Source organism: Epinephelus fuscoguttatus, linkage group LG1, assembly GCF_011397635.1.
Source record: "Epinephelus fuscoguttatus linkage group LG1, E.fuscoguttatus.final_Chr_v1".
In the NCBI taxonomy this organism is placed as follows: Eukaryota; Metazoa; Chordata; class Actinopteri; order Perciformes; family Serranidae; genus Epinephelus; species Epinephelus fuscoguttatus.
The window spans coordinates 19,871,958-19,898,599 of record NC_064752.1 but is presented as its reverse complement, the minus strand read 5'-3'; the positions used below and the strand labels follow the sequence as shown (position 1 = coordinate 19,898,599).

Sequence of the window (26,642 nt, the reverse complement as noted above, 5' to 3'; positions counted from 1 at the left end):
ATCATTGACATCCTTCAGTTGTGATATTCTACGTCCTTGTCTTACGGTCATATCAACTACACCCTCACCTGTGTGCGTCCTCTTGTGGCGCTGAAGCTCATCTGAACGGGTGAATCGTTTGCCACAGAAAGACCAGCTGCAAACGAAGGGTCGTTCTCCTGTGTGCCAACGCAGGTGAGCTCTCAGGTGGGATGTCTTGCCGTAGATCTTTCCACAGCCGGAGATGTGACAAATGTGCTGCTTCTTTTTAGTAGGGTCGCTGCTTGATATAGAAAAAAAAAACCACAATCAGATGGACAGAGTTGGAGGGTAACTGACTTTTCCATGAGATATTCAGAGGTTAAATACGATCAGCTGAAAACAGAAATATAGTCTATCTGTGAAGCCCCATTTACACAGGATGTTCGAGATGGGAATACTGCGCTGTTCTTCTGCCTCGCCACTCTGTATAAAACATACAAACACAGAATGGGGGTGCAGGAGCTGGCAGGATGGGATACAAGCGTGTGACACTAGGCATCATTGCTGTTGTACATATTACGCCCATATTATGCGGCAGTATTGCGAGTCTGTTTAAAAAGAGCTAGAGATACTCTTAAGAAAAAATACGGTTTACTACACTTTAAGTTTCAATTTTGTAGCTCTGGATAACAGTTCTAATAAACTTTGGTTTTCCTTTAAGTAAGAACATTAATGACAAAACTCTTAAGTGAAAAGGCAAACTAAGGCATTATCTTACACACTTGCAGCTAACAGTACAGATAACAGTATGTCATATAATACTGGAAGGGCATTCGGAGAGCACCGACCTCAACCAAGGCCAAATGCAATATCTCTCACTTATAACAACTGCAAAAAATAGTTTGTGTACTGGCCCTGTGATTTGGACCTGCTCCTAAATTTTATGGGTTCTTCTGTGACCTATGCTACACCCTTCCACCAAGTTTCATGAAAATTGGGCCAGTACTTTTTCTGTAATCCTGCTGACAAACAGACAAACAAACCAAACCAAAAACACACCTCCTTGGCAGAGGTCATAATATAATATCAACATGATCTCTCACATGATATTAGGAAAAAACATTTAGATGTCATACTAAATCACATTCTAAATAAGCACAATGTACACTCAGTGACCACATTAGGTGCTGTAATATATATCTCTACAGAGCTAATAATGTTCAGTATTTGGAAAGCGGTTCAATGACATACCGTCCTTCTCCATCCTTGCAGAAGGGGCAGGTACACGCTTCCCTGCGGTTACGTCGTCCTTGAGGCTGTGGGCTTATATCCTCGTCATCCATGGCTGTGCTGTCATCCAAACTATCTCCGCCTGTCTGTAGCGCCTGCTCTCCTGTAGGAGTGGAATAGAAAATACTTGTGTGAGATAATTTCTAACAATGGTTTGAGATCTTTTTGGTTTATACATATTTCATCAATCAAGTTCAGAGCAAACTCAGGGCAATTCATTCATACATCAAGTTTTTATGCTATCTTTCCAGCAAGAAAATCCATCCCATTCCTCAGAGAGATTACAGCTTAAAATGTCAAACATTCAGCTGGTGCAGGATCCCTAAATTACTGCTTTTAAATATAACAAGGAGACCCACTAAAAGAGTGAGCCACTTACATCCATATACATTCAAACGTGTGCTAGCCTCCACTTTACTCTGCATTTCTGATAAGTAATACAGCAAGTAATTTCCATGGACATAGAGTCAAGAACTTCACCTGTTACTTTCTAATATTTCCTTATTTAATGGCATTCACAATAGCTTATTGTACCAGTGAGACATCCTATTTGAAGATGACTATATAAGAAACACAACAATGAACAGTTAAACGATAGCCTGAGCCCTCCAGGCTTTAACTACCATACTAAAGTAAATGTTTATAATTTCAGCACAGACACTGATGTGTAGCATGTCTTACAGTCAGTACTGCTGATATCTAAACCTGCTACATACTGTACGTAACTGATAAGACGTACATGAATCATAACAAGGATAACAGAGCAAATTACATGCCCCAAAAACAGATCCAATGATTCCTCACAATGTCACACATATTGACTAGCAAGCGCATGAACAGAACACAAGAGGCTGCCATAAACAGAGCTAAAAAGGGGTTTCGACATGATAACAGTCACTATAAGATGGGTGAGGTCGAGTTACACCCCTGCTATGACACAGAAGTTGTGGCTAACCCACAAATAAAGAACTATAATATGATCATCGTGTGAGGAAATGCAGCGTCACCCAGGAAAGAAAAAAAAAATTCAGCAGGACCACAACACATACAGTACAGAAAAGAGCTCAGGAAAACACTGGGCCAGCTGAACTCGTTAAACCAGTATAGTGCACTAGACACACAAAGAGTGAAAGAGATCAAATCCAGGGACACAAGATACTTTGCATTTCAGTCTGGGGGGAGAAATGTCAACACAGCAAGCAAACCTAATTTAACATATTGACTCAACCCAACTGCCAGCTAGCCTACTGCCGAACAATGACTGGGTACTGCAATAGGTATTTGTGTTGCCTAAAATAACTAAAGGTTAACACAATCAAAAGGTTAATTTTAACCTCTGTTACTCTGATTACAGACAAAATAAAGGTCCACGATGTCTGAAAAGTAATGACCACAAACAGCAAATAACATATAAATCAGTTAAATTTAGAAATATGGATACAGGACTGCATAAGGATCGTTGCCTGGGTCCAGACCTTTGAATAAGTCCACTGCACTAAATTGAATGTGGAACTTATACTTCTGCGTTGAATTGACGCCATAGCTAGTAGGTGCTGCTTGACATGGAGCCTACGTGGTAACCTATGCTGTAGCCTAAGCCGTAGCCTGACGTGCACAGAAATGTAACTACACATCGCGGCAGTGCAGACCTCCTGTCTCTTTTTGTATGATGAAACCATGTTCCTCAGTGGAAATGAAGCTTTTATTTACTTTCATTTCAGAGATAAGAAACTATAAATTATGAAGACGATAAAGCCTCCACAAAAATAGCATTTTCTGTAATTTATCCTTCAGGGATTTATACTTAGGGATTTATCCTGGCTTCACATGAGCAGAGGAAATCTCCGCTCCTCGCTAGGCTAATTTATATAGTGGAAAATGCCACAGGCTAATAGCGTTAACATGTTGTAATTGTTTGGAAAACGTGTTTAGTATGAGACAGTTGTTTTGTCCGTGAACCTTGTGAGTGGTTACGGAGCCAAATTATGTACCATTACCTTTGTTAAATGTTGCCGTTGCCTGGTTTTATATGAGTAGAGGAAATCTCCGCTCGTCGCTAGGCTAATTTATACAATGTAAAATGCCATATACTTGTGCTAATAACGTTAGCATGTTGTATTAGTGGGGAAAATGTGTCCAGATAAAGACAAGTGTTTGTCTGTGAATGCTGCGAGTTATTTTGAAGCTGATTTGTGTACTTGTGTTTGAAACTGTTGCAATTAAGCCATATTTAATGTGTGTTTTAAATCAACTAAACTTTACAGCACTTCACAGAAACCCAGTCGCTGACTAGTGTTTTGGAGGTGTAACGATGTAGGCGACGTGCGTAGGCTACAGTGTAGGGTGTGCCGCACAAGTATAAATCCTGCTTGATGAAGATGGAAATGGACTCAAACAAGTTGACTATTCCATCTGGTATCAGGCAGTAAGGACTGTAAAATTTAGTTTGAATTAAGTCCTTTATCAAACAGGTTTTCCTGAGTTACTGACAGCTCGAAGTGCAACAACTGTTTATTTAATGCACTCTATGTTCATACATCACACTTATCAAAATATTATGCAAATGCTATGTATACATGTTTAATCCCTAACATCAATTATTCCTGGAAAGTAGGCTACTGACTGACCTGCTGTGCCAGTAAGGGTGATGGGAACAGTCTGCAGCTGGTGCATCTGCAGCCCAGAGCCTCCGAGTGTGTTGAGATTTATGGTCTGGATGCCTGGGATCTGCACCGTGTTGACAGACACTCCTCCAGCTGCAGCAGCACCCTGAGCCTGACCAAGTTGGGGGAGAGACTGCATCGGGGCCAGGGTGATCTGTGGTCCTGTGGGACTCTGAATTTGAATGGTCTGCCAGCTCACCTGGCCATTGGGGCCGACAGTGCGCAGGAGGATGGGGCCTGTGTTTGGCATAATTTGAAGATTTTGAAGCCCTTCTTGGCTCAGCGTCGGAGTCGCAAACACCTGACCCCCCGTAACGGTACCAGCCTGGATGGCCTGGAGGGGTGTTCCACCTTGGATAACCTGCTGAGGCTGGATAAGGATCTGCTGTGGCTGCTGCCCGTCTCTGTTGTCTGGCTGTATTGGGACACCCAGAGAAGCTGCTGTGTTCTGCTGGAATGTGACTCCGTTGCTGTTCTGCGTCTGTGCCATACCATACGTAGAGGAGGCCTGCGTGGTGACAGAGGCCGCACTTGTCATGTAACCTGCTCCGCTGGACACAGGATGTTGCTGCTGCTGTATGAGCTGGTTTCCCCCTGCATCCCCTCCACTATTTGACTCTCCACCTCCGCTTGCTCCAGTGCTGACGGGCAACAAGGTGATGTTTCCATTCAGTGACACAGGCATATTTGCCAAGAACTGGGGCTGGTTTTGTAACATGCCATTGCCTAAGCTTATATTTTGAATGGGGATGGCTCCCTGAAGGAGACTGGGCATTGTTATGATGTTTCCTGCTGCACCGGCTCTGTTGGTTGCAGCTATGATCTGCTGGCCATTAGAGGATGACACAATCTGAAACTGCTGCCCCGCTCCTGCAGCGGCAGGTACAGCAGATTCCTGCTGAGCATGTGCCAGCTGCAATGGCTGGCCATCTACTGTCTGAAACTGGGGAATAACCTGGTACTGAATGTTGGGCATTACACCTGATATGGTGGTAAGCACCTGCTGGCCCTGCATCGATGGTGCCTGAGCTATTACAAACTGCTGTGGCTGCTGCTGCTGTCCCTGAGTGCTCACCACAGCCGCTGATGGTGACAGCACCTGTCTGCTCTTGCCTGCGTCTCCCCCTGTCATCACCCCTGAGGAGTCGGTGGTGATGGTGTTAGTGCCAGAGGTTGCTTGAACGCTAAGAGGGACGACCTGCCAGCCGTTGGCACTGGAGGTGAAAACACCCTGGTTTAGGTCCAGCTGTTGCTGCTGGTTTTGTTGTTGGTCTGAAGGTGAATCGTTCTCTCCTGGGGTGTCAATTCGACTGCATGTGGCGGCCAACAAGGCCAGAGGAGATGGCTGCTGTGAGTCCTGGAAAGGGAATACATGAAAGGACATGAGAATTAATTCATACAGTTAAAGTACATTTACTATCTAACATACATATTATCCACTGTGTTGGATTTAGGGGTACCTATTGATGGAAATGGAACATAATATTCATAACAATACTTTCATTAGTTTATGATAACCTGAAAATAAGAACTGCAGTGTTTTCGTTACCGGATGAGTCATTTATATCTACATACACGTTGTTTCTGAAGTAGTGCAAGACCGGATCACCACTAGATGCAACTAAATGCTTCATACTGTATCTTTAATGTTTCTGCACGACAAAAATACAGCCTAAATGGCAGCCAAAATGTCCACTCATTAAACTTACTGAGGTAGTAATTAGTGTACTATAAAGAAATAATAATGCCAACATAGTGACACAAAATATTATTTCTAGAGCACTTTCATAAGCACATGTAAAAATTGCTTTACTATAAACAGCAGAGTTAAATGAATAATTGTAATAAATAAAAGCAGGGTGACTGCACAAGTGATAAAAACAAACAATAAAAGCAAGCTACACTGTTAAAGGGGAACTACAACCATTTTAAAAATCCATACATCGTATTCCTGTGGTCAAAGACAGTCCAAAAATATTAGTAAACATGAACAACTCTCTTCTAAATCAAAAAACTAAAGTGCTAAAACTCAAATTTATGATGTCATAGGATATAAAGTTTGAAGCTGATCCATAGAACTAGTAATAGATGTAATAGATGACACTGAGAGCACCCAGGGGAGTGTTCTGAGTATGTCGGTACATTTTCTGTATAAGGACTGAGAACATTACAATACAATGAAGCTCATTTTGGGTATAAAAAAGGAAAACAAACATTCTGTGGCTCCACAAAAACAATCTCAGACTTTATACCCAATGACATCACAAGTTTGAGACTTAGGGGCCGTACACATGCCATGTTTTTTGCACCCTCAAATTCACTTCAATGTAAACGCTCAGCAGACGCACTCAAACGCCAGAGCGCTGCCGTTGCAGCACGCATTCCCAAGGGCCTATTTTGCAGGGCCCGAAGGTTGCATCCTGAGACAAACAGATTGCAACTTCTTGAATGCAGCAGCGTGCACTGCATGTCATGTGAAGAGGAAAAACCAATCACAGCCAACGGATATCTTTCCCTTCTTCCATTAATGTGGCAAGGTTTTAAGACAGAGTTGGAGAGTCTGGACTGATGAGGCCAAGGATGTTTTTAGAATAAAATAAACATTCTGAGTTTGAGTTTAAAAAAAGGATTTCCAAATGGCTGGCTTTGAAAATAACAATCTAACCATGATATACTGCCACACTCCCAAAACGCTATTTATCACTCCTTTATTTTTTTATATTGTCATGCAGGTCTCTGTCCAGCACTCCACACAGTGGGGCTGTAGTATGAAGCCCGAGGGGAAGCAGGGTGGGAGAGTATGGGAGGGACCACATTTTTTCCAAAGCAGCGGCGGGCTCGGCTTCCCCTCCCCCCAAACCCACCCATCTCCCTCCCACACTTTTATTTTGCCCTATAAACTGACACACTCTTCTAGCCACCCCCTCCAAGGCCAGCCAAATGGGCCGAGCGAAATGCACATGAAGTGCCGGGGTTTGACGGGAACACCCCGTGTGGGCGAAATTTACCTGCCCATTCCCCACCCCGGTGACATGTGCTCCGGAGAGAAAATCAACAACCCGTAGTCCCGACAGAGATGGACGACACAATCACACAAACTAACGGGGGATACATAAACAGGGTCAGTGGGTATGAGTGGGGAGTATAGGTAATGTTTCTCATTGACAATCATCTGATTCATGGAAACAGCGAAAGTGAACCTACTTGTGAATTTGTGTTTCGCTTTTGACTGTAGCTTCCACCGCTCTCCGCAGCGGCCATTTCACCCTGCTGCTGATCTGCGGAAGAAGAGTTGGTAAGATCACTTGTGTTAAAGTGTGAAACACAACACCATCACACTGATAACATTCAACACTGGGGGAACAACACAGTTCCCACACGGTCGACCTCACATAAATAACTAAACTCTAAGAAATGTTTAAGCTATAACCAAACCAGTTAAGAAATGTGAGGAAATCCAAGCTACAAGTGCTCGGAAGGGCCAGCTAGCTTGTTAGCTAAGCTAACATGAACTCCCCACAACTACTGTAGAGGAAAACAGCGAAGTATCAGCTGAAGCGAGCGACATAGTTTCAACTGTACCACTAAATATAACTCAGCTATCTCACGTGAATTTGATAAAGTTCAATTATTGCGTTAGCATGTGACGTTAGTGTCAATTAGCAACAGAAGTTACGTTACAGTTACACAGTTAGCTAAGTACCGACAATTAGCAGTTAAGTAGTTGGTCACTTTTAAACTGCCAGAAAACAAAACAGTATCGTACTTACAACTGTGAATACATTTAAAAAATTGTTCTGTAATTCTTCTCCTAACTGTTAACGCTATGCTTCGTTCACATCATGCCGCTGAGTTTTAAAAGTTCACTTACTGCTCATAATTTGAAGACGGGAGGAGTTTCTCTGCTCTTTTTTCGGGTTGACAACTTTTCAGAACTTCACACTAACTTGACGAGCTCCCCCTATGAAGGAGACAGATGGGTGCGTCCGATTTATGGACCCGGGTATCCTGACAGCTGAGCGGGGCAACAACATTCAAGCTAATGGGACATTCTGCTGAGGCCATTCTGTTTACATGTTGTTACTTTTCAAAATTAAAATTGTTAAGCATTTTTTCAGCACTGTATCTACGAACACAGGCTACATGTTACATGCCAGCAAACTTTTTTGTTTCCCCCTTAATAAAATTAACTTTATTTATATACCACCTTTCATACGAACATGGAGCCCAAAGTGCTTCACATGGCAAAGTTGGAATGACACAGACACAAAACAATAAAATAATATAAAAAAAAAGCAAACCAACCAAAACAGAACAAACTAACAAAAAAGATTATTAAGAATAAAAAGAGAGTAAATAAATATATAAAATAGAATAAAAATGATCAGGAGAGATAAAAGACAGTAATAAAATAAAAATAAAAAATGGTTAAACTTAAAAATCGAGACTGTAATGTTACTCCACATTAAAAGTGGGTAATTTAAATACAGATGTAGTTACATGTTCAAAAAATATATGTACCTGTAGATAAATAATCACAATATATGCAGGTAAAATTATTATTATTATTATTATTATTATTATTTAAATTTAAACAGTCATTTTTCATTTTTAAAGGAAATCCCAATCTCAAAAATTATAACGTAATTTATCAAACAAATATTAAGTTAATATTAAATACCTACGTACATAAAAAACATTGTGTTGAAAATTCAGCTTTATTTATTTTTTTATTTACTTTTTTATTTGACAGGGACAAATGCATTAGACATAAGCCTCGTGTACAATACAAAGTACAGGCAATGCATACAGGTTTCTATCCCTGTCCCTACTTAGGCTTTTAGAGTTAAAACGGTACGTGTAAGATTAATGAGCATGGAGTAATTTAATAAAATAATATAAAACAACACATACAGAAAGTACAGTACTTAATTCTACTGTCCTCTGGCGCCTGGTTACTGTACTGTCGCGCTGCCCCAACAGCTAAAAGAAGTGCTCTCCTCTGAGCGCTACATGCGAAGGATTGCTGCTTTCCTCCAATGAAAAAGGTCGTTTCTGCCAACTAGAACGGACCAGCCAATCTAATTGGCTCAAAGGCGGAGAAATGGGCGGGACCAAGCATGGTAGGTTGTACGCCTGAGTATGATTGACGTTGGGTTATCTGTTTTCCGCTTAAATGGCGCCATGAGTAAATATGTTTACGTAAATAACGATATTTCCCGTTAATCCTCCTGTGACTTCGTCTCATCGTTCACCAGTGTGAAGATGTTACGGCTCATGTCCTGCTTTGTACACGGAGGTGGGGAAGGAGGAAGGCGGACTGGGTATTTAAGTCTTGCCTCCGTGGCCGCTGGCCACTCCCTAGTGGCGCCCTGTGGGCTGGGAAACAGCAAGGAGGCGGGAGGAGTCCGCCAGGGTGGAGGAGAAGAGACCCCATCACACTCAAACACTGGCTGCAACCGCGCTGGGAGGAGAAAATGGCTCGCATGTGGGAGGGCTTTTATTATTGGGATGTGCGAGGGGGCTGTCAGTGAAGCAGCACATGTGCCCATGTAAACAGGACAGAGGGTGGAGTCCGTCCTCAGGCCAAGCCTGCATCCACCCTACTGTGTGGAGTCACACACTCTGATGTTAGATGGGACTGTTTCTCTTTTATTCATTTCCAACCCCGCATACACACAAACACACACCTAATCAGGTCTGACAATGTATAGTTGGTGTCAGGGCACCATCTGCTAATTTCCCTTAGCAGAGGAAGAAGAGTTTAGATCCTGAAGAAGAAGAAATAATATCACATGTAAATACTAAATAACAAGGAAAAGTCCATATTTCAAACTTTACTAAAGTAAAATGATGTTATGAATGTGCTCAAAGTAGCCTACTCATCATCCAGCAGAATAAAATAAGATAAAATAGGCCTTTGTTCATCCCCAGATGGAAATTAAGGTGTTCACAAAGACAGATAAATAGAGAGGCAATAATAACAATAGTAATATTAACAAAGGGCCTTAATAGAAATCATACATAGAAACTATTTAGGAGCAATTAAAGGCAAAGTTGCATGTGACAATAGTGTGACTAATAGCAGCAAGTCAGCAAGAATGCCCACTGTGTTGTTATTATATATAATTGCATCCATTATTACAGATGCATTAATATGTAACCAGCACACTGGACCTGTAGTTTGTCAAAGGGAAGCTCATTTTAACTACTTTTTACATTGTTGGGTAATTTTAAAAAGCCACATATTTTACAAGCATATCATTTCCATTTCATTGCAGTGAGATCATTTCTTTGAAATGGACATCGCTGTGTAAAATGATCTACAGTGACCTCTAGGAGAATCACAGCCACGTGAAACATTGCAGCCACAAACTAGAGACCTGGGACATTCTCAGTGTGTATGGCTTTCACAGGTATATTTACAGTAAGTGGGTCTCTGAGAAGTTTCCAGAACAGAAGCTCTCCTCATTCAAAGGCCCAAAAAAATACCATTCGTACATAAATCTCCAAATGCCAAAAGTATTTGATACCAAATCACCACATGGATTTTTCTGTGGTGTTCCTCCTCATTTTCTGTGGTAATTTAGAGGGAGTTTTGACAAAACAAAACAAATGTAAAAATTGGGCAACAACTTACCATGTCCCCCTGAGACCCTGTGTCCTCATATGAGGACATCACATTCAGGGTTTACTGGAGCTTATACTTTATTCTGCTTCACTTAGGCCTGTTGTCCTCGTTTGTGGACACTTTTTTGTGCCATCTAGTGGCAGTAAGGGCACATTACAATAATCCATGTAAAAACAAGATGGTGTCTGCCAAGTTAGTCTGCAGCAAGGTCCAAAACCTGATCAAATTTAATGGTTGAACTTTGTTTGTTTATGATTAATAATGTTTATAGTTTGATATGGCAACACATTTTACCAATTTTAACAATGGCAACAAGCTAGGTAGCTGTTAACTAGAAAGTGCTCATTAAAGGACATTGGGACTTTATTATCATCTCGTTTGAGGACATTGGGACTTAATTATTGTTAACAATGTTACGTTTTGTGTACTTATCAGGTCCTACTAATCCCAAATAGCTAGGAGAAATAATTAAAAAATGCAAACAGAAGTGCGGGTCTCAGGAGGATATATGAGACATAAATGAGCATGTGAATGGCCATCATATACTCCCATTATAATGCTCTAACCCCTTATACACTCTAAACTTAACATTTGTTTGTTACAAAGAGTAGATTGAGGAGAACTTGACACAAAGTGCTGAGCTTCAGGTTCCCAGCTTTCAGATAATCTGCTTCTAAATTCTCTTCTATGTGGCATATACTGCTGATCTGCTGTTTCCTGCTAAAGATCCTGGGTTTATGTGGGTCTCAGAGGGTTAATATTCACAGTGTCAGGGGTTTCTTATTCTAATAAGCCATTAAGGAAGTTTCTTGCTTTCTAATGAGTCATCAGTAACATTTATAGAGCCATCTGTAAATGTAAATGTTTATAATTCTTTGACAAAGGGATCTTGCAGAGATGCAGCCCTATCAAATGTTAATGAACAAATTGTAGTTCAGGAAGTAGCTCTGCAGTCTATTGGCTGTAGTTTGACTATCAAGTGAACCGAATTGTTATAGTGATCATAATCACCCTGCTGTACACTCATTTACCGCTGACATTTCCAAACAACCTGCTCCGACTCTCTGTGCTCTGTGTGTTTTCTGCAGGATGTGTCACAGCTGCGTCCCACGCTGATACAACCGCTGTACTTGAGCTGAGATGTAAAGTCACTTCCTTCAGTGTGCTCAGGCTCCATCTCCTGCGATCATCCGCGATAATTCAGCCACACGGAGCAGACAGAAATTAACCAGAAACTCGTCATCGCGAAGTGATCACTGGGCTGATCAGCCTTAAGGAGGCTGGATGCAGATTGAGAGTTTGCTGAAGGCTGCAGATCACTGTCACATTATCTGCTCTGACTGCAGCGACAACAGGAAACCAGAGAAAGAGCGGCACTGGCAGAACTGAAACCTGCGTCCATGAAGGTACAGCTGCTTTTCTTACTCACTCTTTGATCGCTAAATTTGCCTTAAACAGAAATATCTCAGTAGGACTGCTTAATTCAGCTTATGACACAGTATAGAGACCGTCTCAGAGCTGGTTGTGGAGAAAATCTTATTTTGGATGACTTTACACAGCGTAACTTTTACTTTGAAGCATCCATATTTTCAAAAATGTATATCTATATATGCCTTTTGAGTCATAATCACATGCATGTTTTCTGTTCTCCAAAACTATATTTGTCTAAACTAACCAGATGGCTGATTGGGCTCATCAAAAATAGACTTTTACATAGGCATTCATTCACTTTTACTTTTTTTAACTTCTACTTTTATTGGATTTTGCTGGCTATGTCTGTATATATTGTCTTTTATATGCACTTCAGACATTTTATGGCACTTGGGGTTTCATCTGTACAGTTTACAGATAGCCATTTTAATTCAAACTTTACCTTGATGCTTAAACTTGATGCAGCATATATGCACTCTATGTAAGAGTTAGATTTTTATGGTTAGACTGATATTTGGTCAAGATTGGCTTTTAAAGGTGCCATATTTTACACTTTTCCTGTGTTTTATTTTAAGTTTTGCAATCCGTAAGAAGATATATTTGTGGTTTTAAGAACCAGAAACAATTTCAGTATAGTTTTCCATCCCCTTTCTCACACTTCTCTGAGGAGCTTAAGCAAGAACATGGTGTTTTAAGGCTCATTAATACTGTGTCAGTGAATGTCATCCACAGAAATTAGAGCTGCAACGATTAAAAGATAATCAATTGGCTGTCAACTATTAAATTAATCACCAACTAATTTGATAATCAATCAATTCTCTCATTCCACTTCCTTAAATGTGAATATTTTCTGTTTCTTTACTCCTCTTTAACAGTAAACTGAATATCTTCGGGTTGTGGACAAAACAAGACATTTAAGGACGTCATTTTGGGCTTTGGGAAACACTCATAGACATTGTTCACCATTTTTTGACACTTTATAAGCCAAAAAACGAATTGACTAATCGATAAATTAATCAACAGATTAATTGACAATAAAAATAATTGTTAGTTGCAGCCCTGATAGAAATACATTTATATGAAAAGGTGTTGCTAAGTATTGTTTTTAGATGGAGAAATATTATTTTAAAAGCAGTAATGCAGTCAGGGGTGTAAATATAGACAGTGCAGGCAGTGTGATTGCACTGGAGCCTGTGAGGTGGGGGGCCCACAGAGAGAGTGGGTGCCTATGAGTAATTACCACCTTGAAAATATCCCTGTGTACAAAGAAGAGCTCTCATTAAATTAAAAACATTTGCTATATATACCCATATAAAGGCAAACCCATCTCCGTCATGTTTATTTTTTCTTTATTTGTAAAACAGTCAGTAGCATTTACAACAGAATTATATGCTTATTCTATGACTATAAATCAACTATTAAAATTGTTAGATTAATAATTTTTTATTTTGTTTGGCATTTTTTGTCATATACAGATATGCAGTGATGATTGCTGGGTAATATGTATGCCGATGTTATCCAATATCAGGTCTCTGATCATGTGACGGGACGATATGTGCACAATAGCGTGCACTGGGTCCCATCATAGCTACCTTACACCACTGAATGCAGTAATGGTGATGGCTGCTTATATGAAATAATGTCATTAATCTGTCAGAGTTTCAGTGTCTCACACAGTCTACTGTTTCAAAGGCTCAACCAGCTTAAATAGAGAAAGAATACACTCTATGGGGAAGCATCCTGCTGCTTTACTGATAAAGGATTCTGACACAGAACAGTGGACACCCTGGAAAAATATTTTCAGCTCATCCTTTTAGACTCAACATCAGATGAAAAACTAAAACATATTGTCCTGTTTTTGTGCCTCTGTAGCTTCGACTCCACCATATTCCCTGACTGTCTGTGAACTGAGGCGATGGACAGCCCGTCGCCCACAGAGAGGCGGCAAGCCTGGATCAACAGCTGCCGACGCTCGCCCACTCTGGAGGAGCAGATGTGCAGCCTCCGCTCGGCCTCTATAGCTGACGATGATGTCTTTTCTGACGGTGAGTACGGACTTAGGAGAGTGTGTGTGTGTGTGTGTGTACTGCATGTACAGTAAGTGAGTCACATGACTTGGACTTGAGTCGGGCTCAATCACAAATTTGATGACTTTAGACCAGGCTTGACAAAATCAAACAGGACTTGCAATTCGACTTGGACTTTAACACTAATGACTTCACTTGGACTTGAAAATGCTTGACACCTTCCTCCAAGCCCAAAGATAAAAAAGTATGTTATTTAAAAACTATGCCACAAATCAATTCATCTCCCTTCATTTCCTGAAACATGCAACAGCTAACAACATCACTTTTAAGGAAGAATAGTCTTTGTTTTTGTAAATTTGATAAATCATTACTTTGTTGGTGACGGTCTACTATGTAGAATTTAGGATTTAGTTCTAAAGGTTAGGTTGCAGAAGTTAAATTTCTCCCATGTGCCGAGCATGTAGGACAGAGGTCGGCAACCTTTACTATTAAAAGAGCCATTATTGGCTAAAAAAAAGAAAAAAAATCTCTGGAGCTGCAAAACATATTTGAATAAAGGTAACAACATATTAAGTCTAAATTACCCCATCAACATTAACAGTAGGTCTAAATGAGCACTCATTAATATGATTTACTACAAGATGGCTACTCTGCAGCCGGCTATTTATAAGTATTTAGTACTTTAAATTTGCAGCGTTGGTGGTGAAAGCGAATGAATCTGTCCACACACTATTAAATCCTCTATTTTCCTCCTTCTTACAGCTGTACAATGCAGTAATCACTCTAGGCTTATAGGAATGACAAATGAAAATCTGAATGTTAGAATATAACCGTTATCCATTTCTATATAATTTTATGTTGAAGCCACAGGGAGCCAGTGGAGAGGGTCCAGAGAGCCTCATGCAGCTCCAGAGCCGCAAGCCCCTTGCGTAGGAGACCTATGATGGGCAAAAATCTAATTGCCCTATAGAGCCAGTGTTTGATTTGTCCATTCTGGGCTACTGTAGAAACAACATGGTTGACTCTGTGGAAGAGGACACGCTGCGTATGTAGATATAATCAGCTCATTCTGACTTAACGAAAACAGGGGTGTCCACACTGTTTTAAATGGGGGCCACATATTGTGAAAAACACCCGGGGGCCAGCTGCTTCTCAAGTCATTTGGGTTATTAAAAAAAAAAATCATAAACAAACAAGACAAACTTAATAATTTAAGCAGTAGTCCTCACTGTCGTCCTTACACTTCTTTGCTGTGGCCATGTCTGCCACCTAGCAGGAAACGTCTGCTGTTAGGTAACCGTTCATTTGCTTGTTCACCATCTGTTAATGAAAACACATTAGTTCTGCCTGCATAGGTCCTATTGGTGCATGTCAACAAACAGTGTGATAGTCCTGCTATTGTGAGGTGAATAGAAAAATGCAAAATCATCTTGCTTGGTTAACCAGTAGGCCTTATTGTGTGGCAGGGTGCCTATGGAGTCAAGCTGAGGGCCATTTAAAATTCATCCGCAGGCCACGATAGGCCCCGGGCCGGACTTTGGACATGCCTGTTATACACCAATGAAAACATAGCTATGAATATTATATTTCATTTCTGCCGATAGATGCTCCTAATCCTACGCACTGGACCTTTAAGATGGCATTACATTTGGTGAAAAGTGCTTTATGACTTGTTTAGGATGAGAAACTCAAAGTTTAGGAATTGGGACTTAGGATTTGAGTGCAAGGACTTGAGACTTACTTATGACTTGCAAAGTAATGACTTGGTCTCACCTCTTAAATTAAGTTAACTTACAACTTTATTGGGTTATCCTCTGTATTTTAAATTAATATGTATTTGTTGCAGTGTTGATATGTCAAATAAATCCAAGTATAGATTTTAGGGTAACTAGTTGGAGATTTTGTGACCCCAGTTTAAAGTCACTGTAAAAGCCTGAACTGAAAAGGGATGCACATAATAAACAGAATATGTCCATGGTGAGTATTTACAGTTTGCACGTTAGTTACAAAGCCACCTGTGAAATGGAATAAAGAACATGACGAGTTGTTTATCTAGGATTACTCATAAATGAAGTGTTGTGTATGTGTGATTTCCACAGGATGCTACACAGAAAAGATTGAGAGCTGGTTCCTGGGTTGTGGGTGAGTCAGCTTGCTTTACTACTGTTTTTCTGTGAGATGATATTATTTGAGCGCAGGCTCTGGAGGACAAGGTGTCAGTCAATGGAAACTGCTCTAACGCACAGTGAAGTAGAAAGTGGAAACTCTCTGAGGTCAGGTGTTCCAGGAAGATGGCGTGGTGCGGTAGCCACAGCATTGTTTTCACCACAATGACCTTAGATGATGTATTTTTACAGTTCGCTTTGGAAAAAATAAACTTATTTTAGCTCTATAAAACCATCACATTAGAGCGCTCTGAACTGAGATCTGCCAGTGTTGAATGTCAGATGTTTTTCTAGGTCACGACATGATGCAAACAACATTGTACGGCAAGGTTGCCTTTGGTGAGAAACACGTCACTGCAAACATTTGAGCAGGTCCTCCAGTCTGCAGGTTGTTTAACCAAGAATACATACAACTATGAGCCCTTTGACCTTTCAAAAATTCCCCTGTGGTTTAGAGTAAATTATTATATAACAAAAAGAAAATACAAGTTCCTTCTTCCTGCTGTGAAGCTGACTGGAGGAAGGAGGTCAGCACACGTATTATTTAATGTCTCTTACATCAGTCACTGAGGGGGAAGTGGCACTGTCAGTGATGTACTCCATACAGGGTGTCAGCATCTAAAAGGCTCCTAACACTAAGGACCACAGTAAAAAAGAGTGACTTGATGGTTTATGCATTCTGAGAACTTGACATTAAAATGACTACATCACTTTGGGTGTGTTAACCTTAATGCTGCTCAGCAAGTGAACATTTCTACAAAAGGAAGTTGGCAAACGTCATCAGCTGCCTGTTGAGAGCTGATTAGGGAGGCGATCTCACAAGCGTGCGCTGTAGCTAGGCTGCTGTCGGCCACCTATGCAAACACAATGACTTATTTGGTAGAAGAAGCATGCAAATGACACTGTGTGTGTCTGCACATTAAATATTGGGATATATCCTACAGGTCAGAGGCCTGCTCGGAAAAGACGGGTCAGCTGAGTTTGGGTGAGTATGAACTGAAACAGTAATGAATAACAATGTGTTATTTACGGATCCTGTGATGCACTTCAAATATTTACGGTTACATGTTGTTAATGCAAATCAACCCAAATGTGTTAACACTATTTGGTCTTAAACCCTGTCTAGACACGCCAGCAGTGTTGAGGAAGGTATCCAGGTCCTTTACTTCAGTAGAAGTAGAATTACGGCAAAAAACAAATACTCCAGTACAATAAAAGTTACAGTCAGTTAAACAATCCATCATTTATTTGTGATGTGAAGACATACATGGTACAACTCCAGTAATACATAGTCCTGTCAGCTGCTTCAACTTGTGCGTTGCAGTTTAGTCCTTTTTTTTGCCTCTTCTTACATTCTTAGAGTTAATTGTTGATGTGTCTGGATGGTTTGGTAATCCATGTTTACTGGTTCTGGAATGATTTAACTGTAGTTTTGGGAAAGGAAACTATAAAGCCGCTTTCCACTGCACAAAAAAATCTGCTAACACCCGCTAACATCTGGCTTTGTAATGTAATAGGAAAGATAACAATCAGCATTCACACCCGCGTTAGTTGACTCTGCAGTAGTCATGAATATTTATCGGCTCAGATCAGCACTGATGGAAATACAACCGAGTTTGAAAGAAAGATTGAATAAGTAACAGCTCTGGTGCACTGGCAATGGGAAAGGAGTCTATCACCTATTTTTATCGGGTTTACCTGTGTTTAAAGACATGCTCTGATTTTGTTGTAAAGGGGGTATAAAAGAAGGAAAGGACATGACGTCAGTGACAGCGTTTAAATTTTGCACTGGAGCCAGAGTATGGTGCCGATCCCGTTCTTTTCCTGTAATGACTGACAGAGCCATGATCTGTTTGAAGATCAATTGTTTTACATTGTTGGGTATTCACTGCCTGCGCCTTACTTGTCCTGCATGATGCTGCCCTACTCCTCTCAGCTTTTTATCCTGTCAGCTGTTCATGTTTTGCTTTCTCCGGTTGTGATTGTACATGTTGTGTGGTTTATTTGTTGTCATGACAGCCAATTTAACATCAGGCCAAGGGGCAAAGTTGAAAATGAAATCTTGGCTACCACTGGTTCATTTACAGTGATGTTGATTGACGTGCATTGTTCCCAAGAATAAATGAATAAAAGTAATAAAAGCGGTCGTATAAAATATAGTAGAGTGAAGTTTTTTAAAGCTTCCCTTTGAATTGTCCTGGAGCAGAAGGATGAAGTAGCATGAAATGGAAATACAAATACCTTGATATTGTTCTTGAGTACAGTACTCAAGTAATTACACAATTACACCACTGCACACTGATGACACACGCAAGCAAGATTTTAAAGCAGAAATTTGTCTGTTCTTCAGTTGATAATTTCAGAAAATTAAGATATAAAGTACAACCACATGTGAAAATCATTAAATCATGACTGTGTGTCTTTTCTACAGAGTCTGCACTGAAAGTTGGCAACTTTGACGATGAGCTGAGTCTTGGTGCTGATGGTACGTGCGCACACACACACACACACACACACACACACACACACACACACACACACACACACGCAAGGGAAAGTAACAAAGCAGGAAACGTCCCTGCAGGAAAATGAGGTGTGCATCATGACTGTTTTTCTTTATTCTCTGCTCAAGCTTACATTTGTTCTGTTTGTAATACTGCTGACACAGACAGACAGACAGACAGATTGTAATAAGTCAGAGAAATGTCCAGTGTTACGCAGTATGACTGTTCCTCTGCCAAGGAGCAGGGTATTTTCTAAGAAAAGGAAGTAGAGTACAAAGTTCCTTCTCAAAAGTGAATAACTCACAAAAGATTTCTGCTTGTATGAAATGTAACCACACTTAACCATCCAGTATTTATATCAGAAATTAAATATTTTTATTATTTTTAGGTCAAAACATCAGACTGTTTATAATTTAGGTGGCAAGAGTAATATCTCTGGTTGTAACAGCAGGTTAAAGAATTACATGATGCCTTTAATTTCACTGCTTAGAGCCTTTAAGTGAAGATATGTTTTTGCACAAAATAATAACTGTAACATGATTCCCTTTGTACTGAACATGACTTATGAAGTCATCCTTAAAGGGACAGTTCACCCCAAATCAAAAATACATATTCTTCCTCTCACCTCTAGACTGTTTGGGCATGAGTTGCCAAGTGAGGGGATATTGGCTGTAGAGATGTCTGCCTTCTCTTGAATATAATGGCACTAGATGGCACTCAGCTTGTGGTGCTCAAAGCCCCAAAAAATACATTTGAAAAACTCAGCAGCAATGTCTCTTTGCATAAATCATGACCCAGTTACTCAAGATAATCCATAGACCTTGTTGTGAGCAGTTTCATGCAGGAACTATTTTCTTTCTACTGAACTACACCCCCAAACTATACGAGGCTCTTGCTCGTGACAGTGCGAGATGTACACATTCGTGGCATCTTCCTCATATGAGCTGTGATGTTAGCTAGCTTAGTGGTGCTAGGTGAGCTTGCAGTAGATGCACACTTCCTTCTGCGTGGTGATACAGCTTGTGGGTGTAGTTTGGTAGAAAGAAAATAGTTCCTACATGAAACTGCTCACAACAAGGTCTCTTGAGTAACTGGGTCTGAACTGAACTCGGCTTTTAAGAGGAAGTTGTATTTTTGATTTGGGGGTGAACTGTCCCTATAAGTGGCCTCCTGGTACAGTACAAGTTGTTCATTACTTAGGCAGCTGTATGTCAGCGTCTGTCCACATGATGAGGCACAAAGTGATATGAGTGTATGACTGGAAGTGCTGTTAGTCTAAATATAAACACATATGCCCAGAGACATATCTGTGTGGGCACAGGTTGGCAAATAAACTGTGAAAGTCACATTCAGATGCATATTAACATTTTCCTCTTTCATTCTAAATTATTCCTTTTTTTATTTCAGCTTCTTTGTTCAGTGGCGGAGAGATTACAACTCCAACTGGGTGAGTAGGAACTGACCTCTTAGAGTCACAGTGATGAAAAACAAGGAATGCGGTGATACTGAATTAGGGAATGTTAGTTAATATAAGCTCGTGCTTTAATCATTATACTGACTGTATATTTATATCAGTTTCCTACTTTCCACACACAGATCATTTAGGAGAGAGATGAACTGTCTTTATTGTGTTTAGTCAGAGGCATATGAGCCACACCTCCAGTCCACAATGTAACTCCCCCAACACACCAACTCTAGCTCTCTGTGGTGATATTTTTATGTCCTTGTTACACCCCTGCATATGTCGGCTGTTTCTTGTGAAATGATTCAGATGTGTAGATGAGAGAGCACTCATTTATCACATGATTGGCTGGACACTTTTTTTTAGTTTTGAAAGACAGTTTGAAGACATTTGACTTTCTGTATATACTAAATCAACACTACAGAATGGGCTGTTGATATTTTTCTTCTTTCCCTCACTCTGTGTCGACCATGTAGCTTCGTACAGCATCCTTTCTCCAATGAAGGTCTTAGCACACTCACCAGGTCAGTGGATGACGACTTCTTCTTTAGCTCAAAATGAACAGATCAGAAAAATAAAAGAAAAAAGTGGTACATAAAAAGAAAAGTTTGTCTTTTTACTTTTCTTAAATGAAGTATACTAACTAAACTATAGGTTTTGCGATATTATGAGGTGAATGCTTAAGATATTTGTAAATGTTCCATGTCATTTGCATCATACTTTTTACACATCTTGTCCACAGTACGCCTCGTCAGGGACTATATCTGCCATCACTGAACTTGGGCCACAGCATGGCCTCCAGCTGCCTCTCCTCCTCCACCTGTAAAACTACATCAAGGTATAATGATTTATTCTGTATGGCTGAAGGTAACAAGGCTTTTTACTCTTGAATGAGCTGCTTAACAAGCTGTAGCTTTTCAAATCAGCTTTCCTCTCGAAGATTTCTCCCTTTCATTTCTCCTTTTCTGGCCTGTTTTACCTGAATAATATATTTTGTTTTTGCTCTATTTAATAGCATTTCATCCTATTTCTTCTTCATTTATTGTTTTCATTTGTATTTTTTGGTTTCATTCATGCTTGAATTGTACTTCAAAAAGGAACATTTATCAACATGTGCACATAAGAAAATGTGAGAAGTCTTTGGCGATTAGACCCCATCGAGATGGTATATTTTTAAGGAGGGTGATGAATCCATAGTTTAACAGGAAACCCCCACAGGGTCTAGATGCTGGTGGTGGTAGAGGTGGTGAAGATGAGATGAGAAAAAGATATGGAGAAGATGGAGAAGTGCTGATGATCAGGATGAGTAGAGGAATGAGCCTTTGTTGAGCTCGTCCTGGACTCTGGATACGATGGCTGGAGGTGAATGGGGTGGAGGGGGGCACGAAGATTCTGCCTAAAATGACAGCTGACAGCAGCAGAGGAGAGAGCAGATTTAAAATTTTGCAGTGGCATCCTGATTAGCTGATAGAGATTGTGGCGACGTTTGATTGGGTAACTAGAAGAGTGAACACCCACAGTCCGCTGATAAAATAAGATAATTCCTGATTGAGCTTCATTTATAAAACCCCAAATTCACAAATTTGCCTCAAAGAGCTTTACAAAAAAACAAAATTGCTGTTCTTACATCATTAAGTCACAATGTTTCACGTTAAATTCGTGAAGAAAACGTTGTTTTTTTCACATGCCTCCATGGAAAACAGCTAACATACTGATTTATCGATTGATTAAGGATCACATTTAACAAAAGCAAAACTATATCAAAACATCTATTGCAAACTCTCATACAATTTGTACACTGTAATCCAAGTCTTATCTGTCCAGTCGTATGCTCAGAACTTCCCAAACACATGCATTTTTGCTAAGACAAAAGCTTAGTATTTGAGTCCAGCTTAGAAGAGAGCATCATAGTTGTCACTGTCAGTTCAGTTTTTAAAAGCAATGTGTAGTTGTTTGTGATGTACTGAATATACGACTGGATAAATGAGACTTGGATTACACTGCTCCAGTTGCGTGAGGATTTGTTAACGGATGCTTTCATATAGTTCAGCTGTCATGGTCCCCAATCAAGTTTTCTTCACAAATTCAAGGTAACAGTGCATGACTGATATACAAATGGTCATTTTGTTGGTAAGGTATTCCCTTAATATGAAAAAAACCCCCAAAAAACTTTATCTTTCCTTTTTTGTCACATGTACATCAGTATATCGGAGGTCCTGCAGATGTGTTCAGAGGATGCAGAGGAGACGCTTTACGAGCTGGGTTTCGGCTGCGATGAGCCGCAGGTCACTGTCCGCATCCCTCCTCGCTTCTTCACCTTCCCCTCTATGACTCAGGGCATTAACTTCCGCCTCTTCCTGGACTCGCAGATACGCCGGATACGAGAGGAAGACCCCAGCCTCTCTCTTGCTAGTAAGACTATGGAGTTATTAACTGCTGTATAATATTGTTCGATGTGTGATAAAAGGAAATCAATCTGGGATGTAGGAGGTGAGATCCATATTTCATGTTTTAATTCACATTTTATTTTCTCCGCAGGTCGTTTCAGACAAGTGCAAGTGCTCACAGCAATGGCCAACGCTTTCTACTCCCTCTACTCTCACGTGTCCCGAACTCCTCTACAGAAACTGGCCACACCAGAGTTCACCTTCTCCTCGTCTCCCGTGGAGAGGTTCGAACGGTTCAGGGGCAGCGTTCGCAGCGAGCCACGCTCTCCGGTGGAGAGACTGAAGGACACCGTCTCCAAGATGTGTCTCTACACAGGCTCTCCTCGCGGCTCAGACTCCACCTCTCCGCAGCCCTCACCCAGCAAAAGGTCCAGCCTCCCTGATGTTGTGGATGTAGTCCTGGACAAAGTCAAGACTGGGGTGACCAAGAAACTGCAAATGGGGGAATATAATACAAGTAATTCAGCTGTGGATGACAGGCTAATAATGGATGGTGATAAATTGTGTAACAGTGGGAGAGGGGAGCAAACACAGCAGGCTGTAGCAGACACAGACATTCTTCGAAGCGGAGATAAGATCTGTCAGGAGATGCAGGGCAGCAAACAGACTGAAAATGTTGATGCAGATGAAAAAGCTGTCAAACCAGCAGACCTTGAAGGCAGGACTGAGAGTATGAGAACATCTCTAGCATCATCATTGTCAGGAGAAACTGTGATAGAAACAGATCGTCAGTGTCTATCAACTCACTGTGACACAAGGAATGCTGATCTGAAACCAGCTGCCAAGGTTACGTATGATGTAATCTCCCCGCAGATAGTCGAGAGTGTACACCAGGCGCCCTTCTGCTGTCAACACACACATTGTCCAAAAGCAAAAGATTTACCCCCTATCTCCCCAGAGACAGAGAGCATAGATAGATCACACCCTGGATCCCATGAACCTGAAACACAAACCCCTATCTCTGAGCCTGATGGCAGGCAGCTGGATGCATCTAGACCACTTCCTGTCCTGGCCCCCAGTGGTAGCTACACCCAGTGCTGCATCACTGTGACCGGCTGGGATGGGAAGGACGTCTCTTCCTGTCACTCCATTACACCAGGTTCAGGTCTTACTTCAATTGCCACACCTGTCCAGACATGTGAGGAGTCATTCATCGAGGGGAAAAGACGATACCTGAATCCACTGATACATCGGGGCCTGGGGCACGACTCCAACAACCTGCAACAGGTTAACTCCTTTGAGCTGGAGGAGGTACGGCAGCAACAGTTTTTCGAGAATTATCTCAAGTGCACCTCTGTTTTATACAACATATGAGGTAGAGAGTCCCTGCTCCGTCCCTTTTTCAGTTAAGGGGCCCTTGGTCTAAAAAAAAACATTAAATACCCCTGGTATAGCATCTATACTAGTACTATACTAGCTCTCTAGTCTTTTGATGATTCAAAGCACTTTAAAACAACCCATTCACTATCGTACAAGGCATGGTGGCATACAAGGTGCCACCTTCTTATCAGTTAAACATCCACACACACTCACCATTTGAGGTTCAGTATCTTGCCCAAGGGATTGATTAGTGGATGATGTACTCTACCTCCTGATCCATAGCAGCCCCCACGATAATACTATAATACTAATTATAAACTGTAAAAAAAGAGGCCCCTTACATTATAAAAATTAAGCTAAATAAAACAGGTTTCAAATTAGTATTGTCCAGTTTAAACTATCATCGTAGTTGCATCCAAAATTCACTCTTTCCACAGTCGATGTGCGGTTTTAGTCCATTGTATGTGGCTCTTTGGTGTGTTGTCACATAGTTTGGTTAAATAAATTCAGTTGCCTCGTGTTGTGTTAACAGTGGCCAAGCATTGACCACAGTGAATGTTATTGCTTCAGAGCATTTTCATTAAACCCCACATTTTTTTCTTAAAAACTTATCAAGAAGAAGGAAGAAACTGTTAAAAGTAAAGATTGCCTGTTTCTCTTTAAATTTATTTTCAGCAGTCCACTCTCAGAATGATTTTGATTGGTTAATTTGCCATGCAAGCAAAGCATACTTCCATAAACCAAACAAAATGTAATTAGATCTGGCTAAAGGGTAGCATGTTATATTTCACATGGACTGGACTGTTTGTCTTTAAGATTAGAAATGAAAAACGAACAAGTGATATCACTGAATCACTGATATTCTATCAGAAAATGTGTACAGTGTGCAAACACTACATTGTTCAGCTCTTATGGTGTATCATTTTCATTATATTGTTTCCTAATTATAAGTGTGTCAAAACAGGCGTACAGTTTATAATATATACTTCATATCTGTTGTCTCCACAGGTGCATAGTGCAGGAGAGGAAGATTTTGGAACAACAACCTCCCCATTGTCCAGAAAACGTCGATACAAAGGCATATTTATATTTTACTTGTGTGGGTGACATTGTTTGCATGAACACAGGTCACTGGCAGTGGTTACAACTGCTGTTTGGTACACTTGGCAGTCACATTTTACAGAACATGACATCATAATTACGAAATAGCTGTTTCTAATACACTAATTGGCAGATGCTGACTCTGCCAATCTCTTAAAATAAAAACAGCATTCACACAGTTCAGAAGGTTATAAATGTGTTAAAAAAAGGGTAATTCCAGGTTACTCTGGAGCAGTTTACCCAAATATGTTTATGGAAATGCACAACCATGTTTGTTTGTGGACAATGTCTTGCCAAACTTGAATGTTTTACTCTTGCTGCACTGTAGGTCACGTAAGCAGGTCAGACATCACCTGTGGGGAACTGAATTGTTTAGACAAATTTATTTAGAGAAGGATGTACGTGTGACCACGTATGTACACGTCACTGTGCAGGTGTATTTGACACCAGGAACCTACTGTGTGTGTATTCAGGTCAGACTGCAGCTGTATTTGTGCAGTGGTCTACAGTTCATGGAGTTGTTGCCTGACTGTTTGTGTCGTTGTGCAGGTGAGATGGCTCGGGGCGACAGCGTGCAGTCAGACAGCAGCGGCTACGCAGAAGAAGAAGTCAGCCCCGCGTCAAACATGACGAGCAGATGACAGAAAACCTAGAACTCCGTGTAAACAACATTGAAATTTGTTCTCGACTGTGAACTTTTTCCTACACTGAAGATTTGAGCCTCCAAGCAAGGAGGCCTCCAGTCAAACAGGCCTTAAAGATTAAAGGGACAGTTCAACCTAAAATCAAAAACACATTTTTCCTCTTACCTGTAGTGCTATGTATCAGTCTAGATTGTTTTGGTGTGAGTTGCTGAGTGCCAGAGATATCAGCTGTAGAGATGTCTGCCGCCTCATGACTAGATAGCTTGTGGTGAAAAACTCAACAGCAATGTCTCTTTCCAAAGATCATGACCCAGTTACTGATAATCCACAGACCTTGTGAGCAGTTTCATGTAGGAACTATTTTCTTTCGACCAAACTACTCCCACCTACCCTTTTACTGTGCAGAGGGAAGCATGCATCTACTGTTAGCTCACCTAGCACAACTGAGCTAGCTAACACCATTAATGTTTACATCTCGTGCTATCATGAGCACGAGCCTCTTGTCCTTGAGTAGAGGCACACTTCCTTTTTCGTGGTGATACGGCTGGAGAGTGTAGTTCAGTAGAAATAAAGTAGTTCCTACAAGAAACTGCTCACAACAAGGTCTGTGGATTACCTTGATAACTGGGTCATGATTTCTGAAAACACAGCCCTGTTGAGTTTTCAAATGTGCGTTTTTGGCGCTTTGAGCACCGCAAGCCAAGTGCCATCTAGTTCCATTATATTGGAGAGAAGGCGGACATCTCTATGGCCGATATCTCCAACACTCAGCCACTCACACCAAAACAATCTAGGCTGATAAACAGTGCCACAAATAAAAGGAAAAATATGTAGTTTCGATTTTGGGGTGAACTGTCCCTTTAAAGTGTCATAGTACTTTAAGAGACTTGGTTACATGTGAAACTTTCAGAGACTTAAGAAGCTTTTTTCCAGAGTTCCAGATATTGCAATCCCCAGTACTCCTACTGAACACAGAATATTGTAAATAAGTGATGA

The 26,642-nt window shown here is 40.8% G+C and overlaps 2 protein-coding genes across 5 annotated transcripts in view; one reads left to right on the top strand and one right to left on the bottom strand.

Annotated features, from left to right (window-relative positions):
- Positions 1-7,897, bottom strand: part of sp1 (sp1 transcription factor) — a 10,137-nt gene extending 2,240 nt beyond the window's left edge. Inside the window, exons 1-5 of one of the 3 annotated variants that reach the window (XM_049591704.1) lie at positions 7,786-7,897; positions 7,119-7,192; positions 3,879-5,271; positions 1,213-1,354; positions 69-262 (exon numbers count right to left, since the gene is read on the bottom strand). In XM_049591704.1, the coding sequence (XP_049447661.1) occupies positions 69-262; positions 1,213-1,354; positions 3,879-5,271; positions 7,119-7,192; positions 7,786-7,792 (1,810 nt within the window). In that variant the 5' untranslated portion in view covers positions 7,793-7,897. Of the gene's footprint in view, positions 1-68; positions 263-1,212; positions 1,355-3,878; positions 5,272-7,118; positions 7,193-7,684 lie in introns of all 3 variants that reach the window. The other 2 variants (XM_049591714.1, XM_049591724.1) reach the window with 2 other exon arrangements.
- tespa1 (thymocyte expressed, positive selection associated 1) lies at positions 7,163-26,642 on the top strand. 2 transcript variants are annotated; one of them, XM_049591738.1, is made up of 14 exons: positions 9,490-9,711; positions 10,196-10,330; positions 11,634-11,951; positions 13,849-14,021; positions 16,103-16,145; positions 17,113-17,153; positions 18,600-18,653; positions 20,080-20,119; positions 20,611-20,658; positions 20,877-20,972; positions 22,338-22,546; positions 22,673-23,832; positions 24,910-24,979; positions 25,552-26,642. In XM_049591738.1, the coding sequence occupies exons 4-14, from the start codon at positions 13,892-13,894 to the stop codon at positions 25,641-25,643; spliced, it is 1,983 nt and encodes a 660-aa protein (XP_049447695.1). In that variant the 5' UTR covers positions 9,490-9,711; positions 10,196-10,330; positions 11,634-11,951; positions 13,849-13,891; the 3' UTR covers positions 25,644-26,642. The 2 variants fall into 2 exon arrangements, with proteins under 2 accessions (XP_049447704.1, XP_049447695.1); XM_049591747.1 differs by lacking the exons at positions 9,490-9,711; positions 10,196-10,330 and adding an exon at positions 7,163-7,209.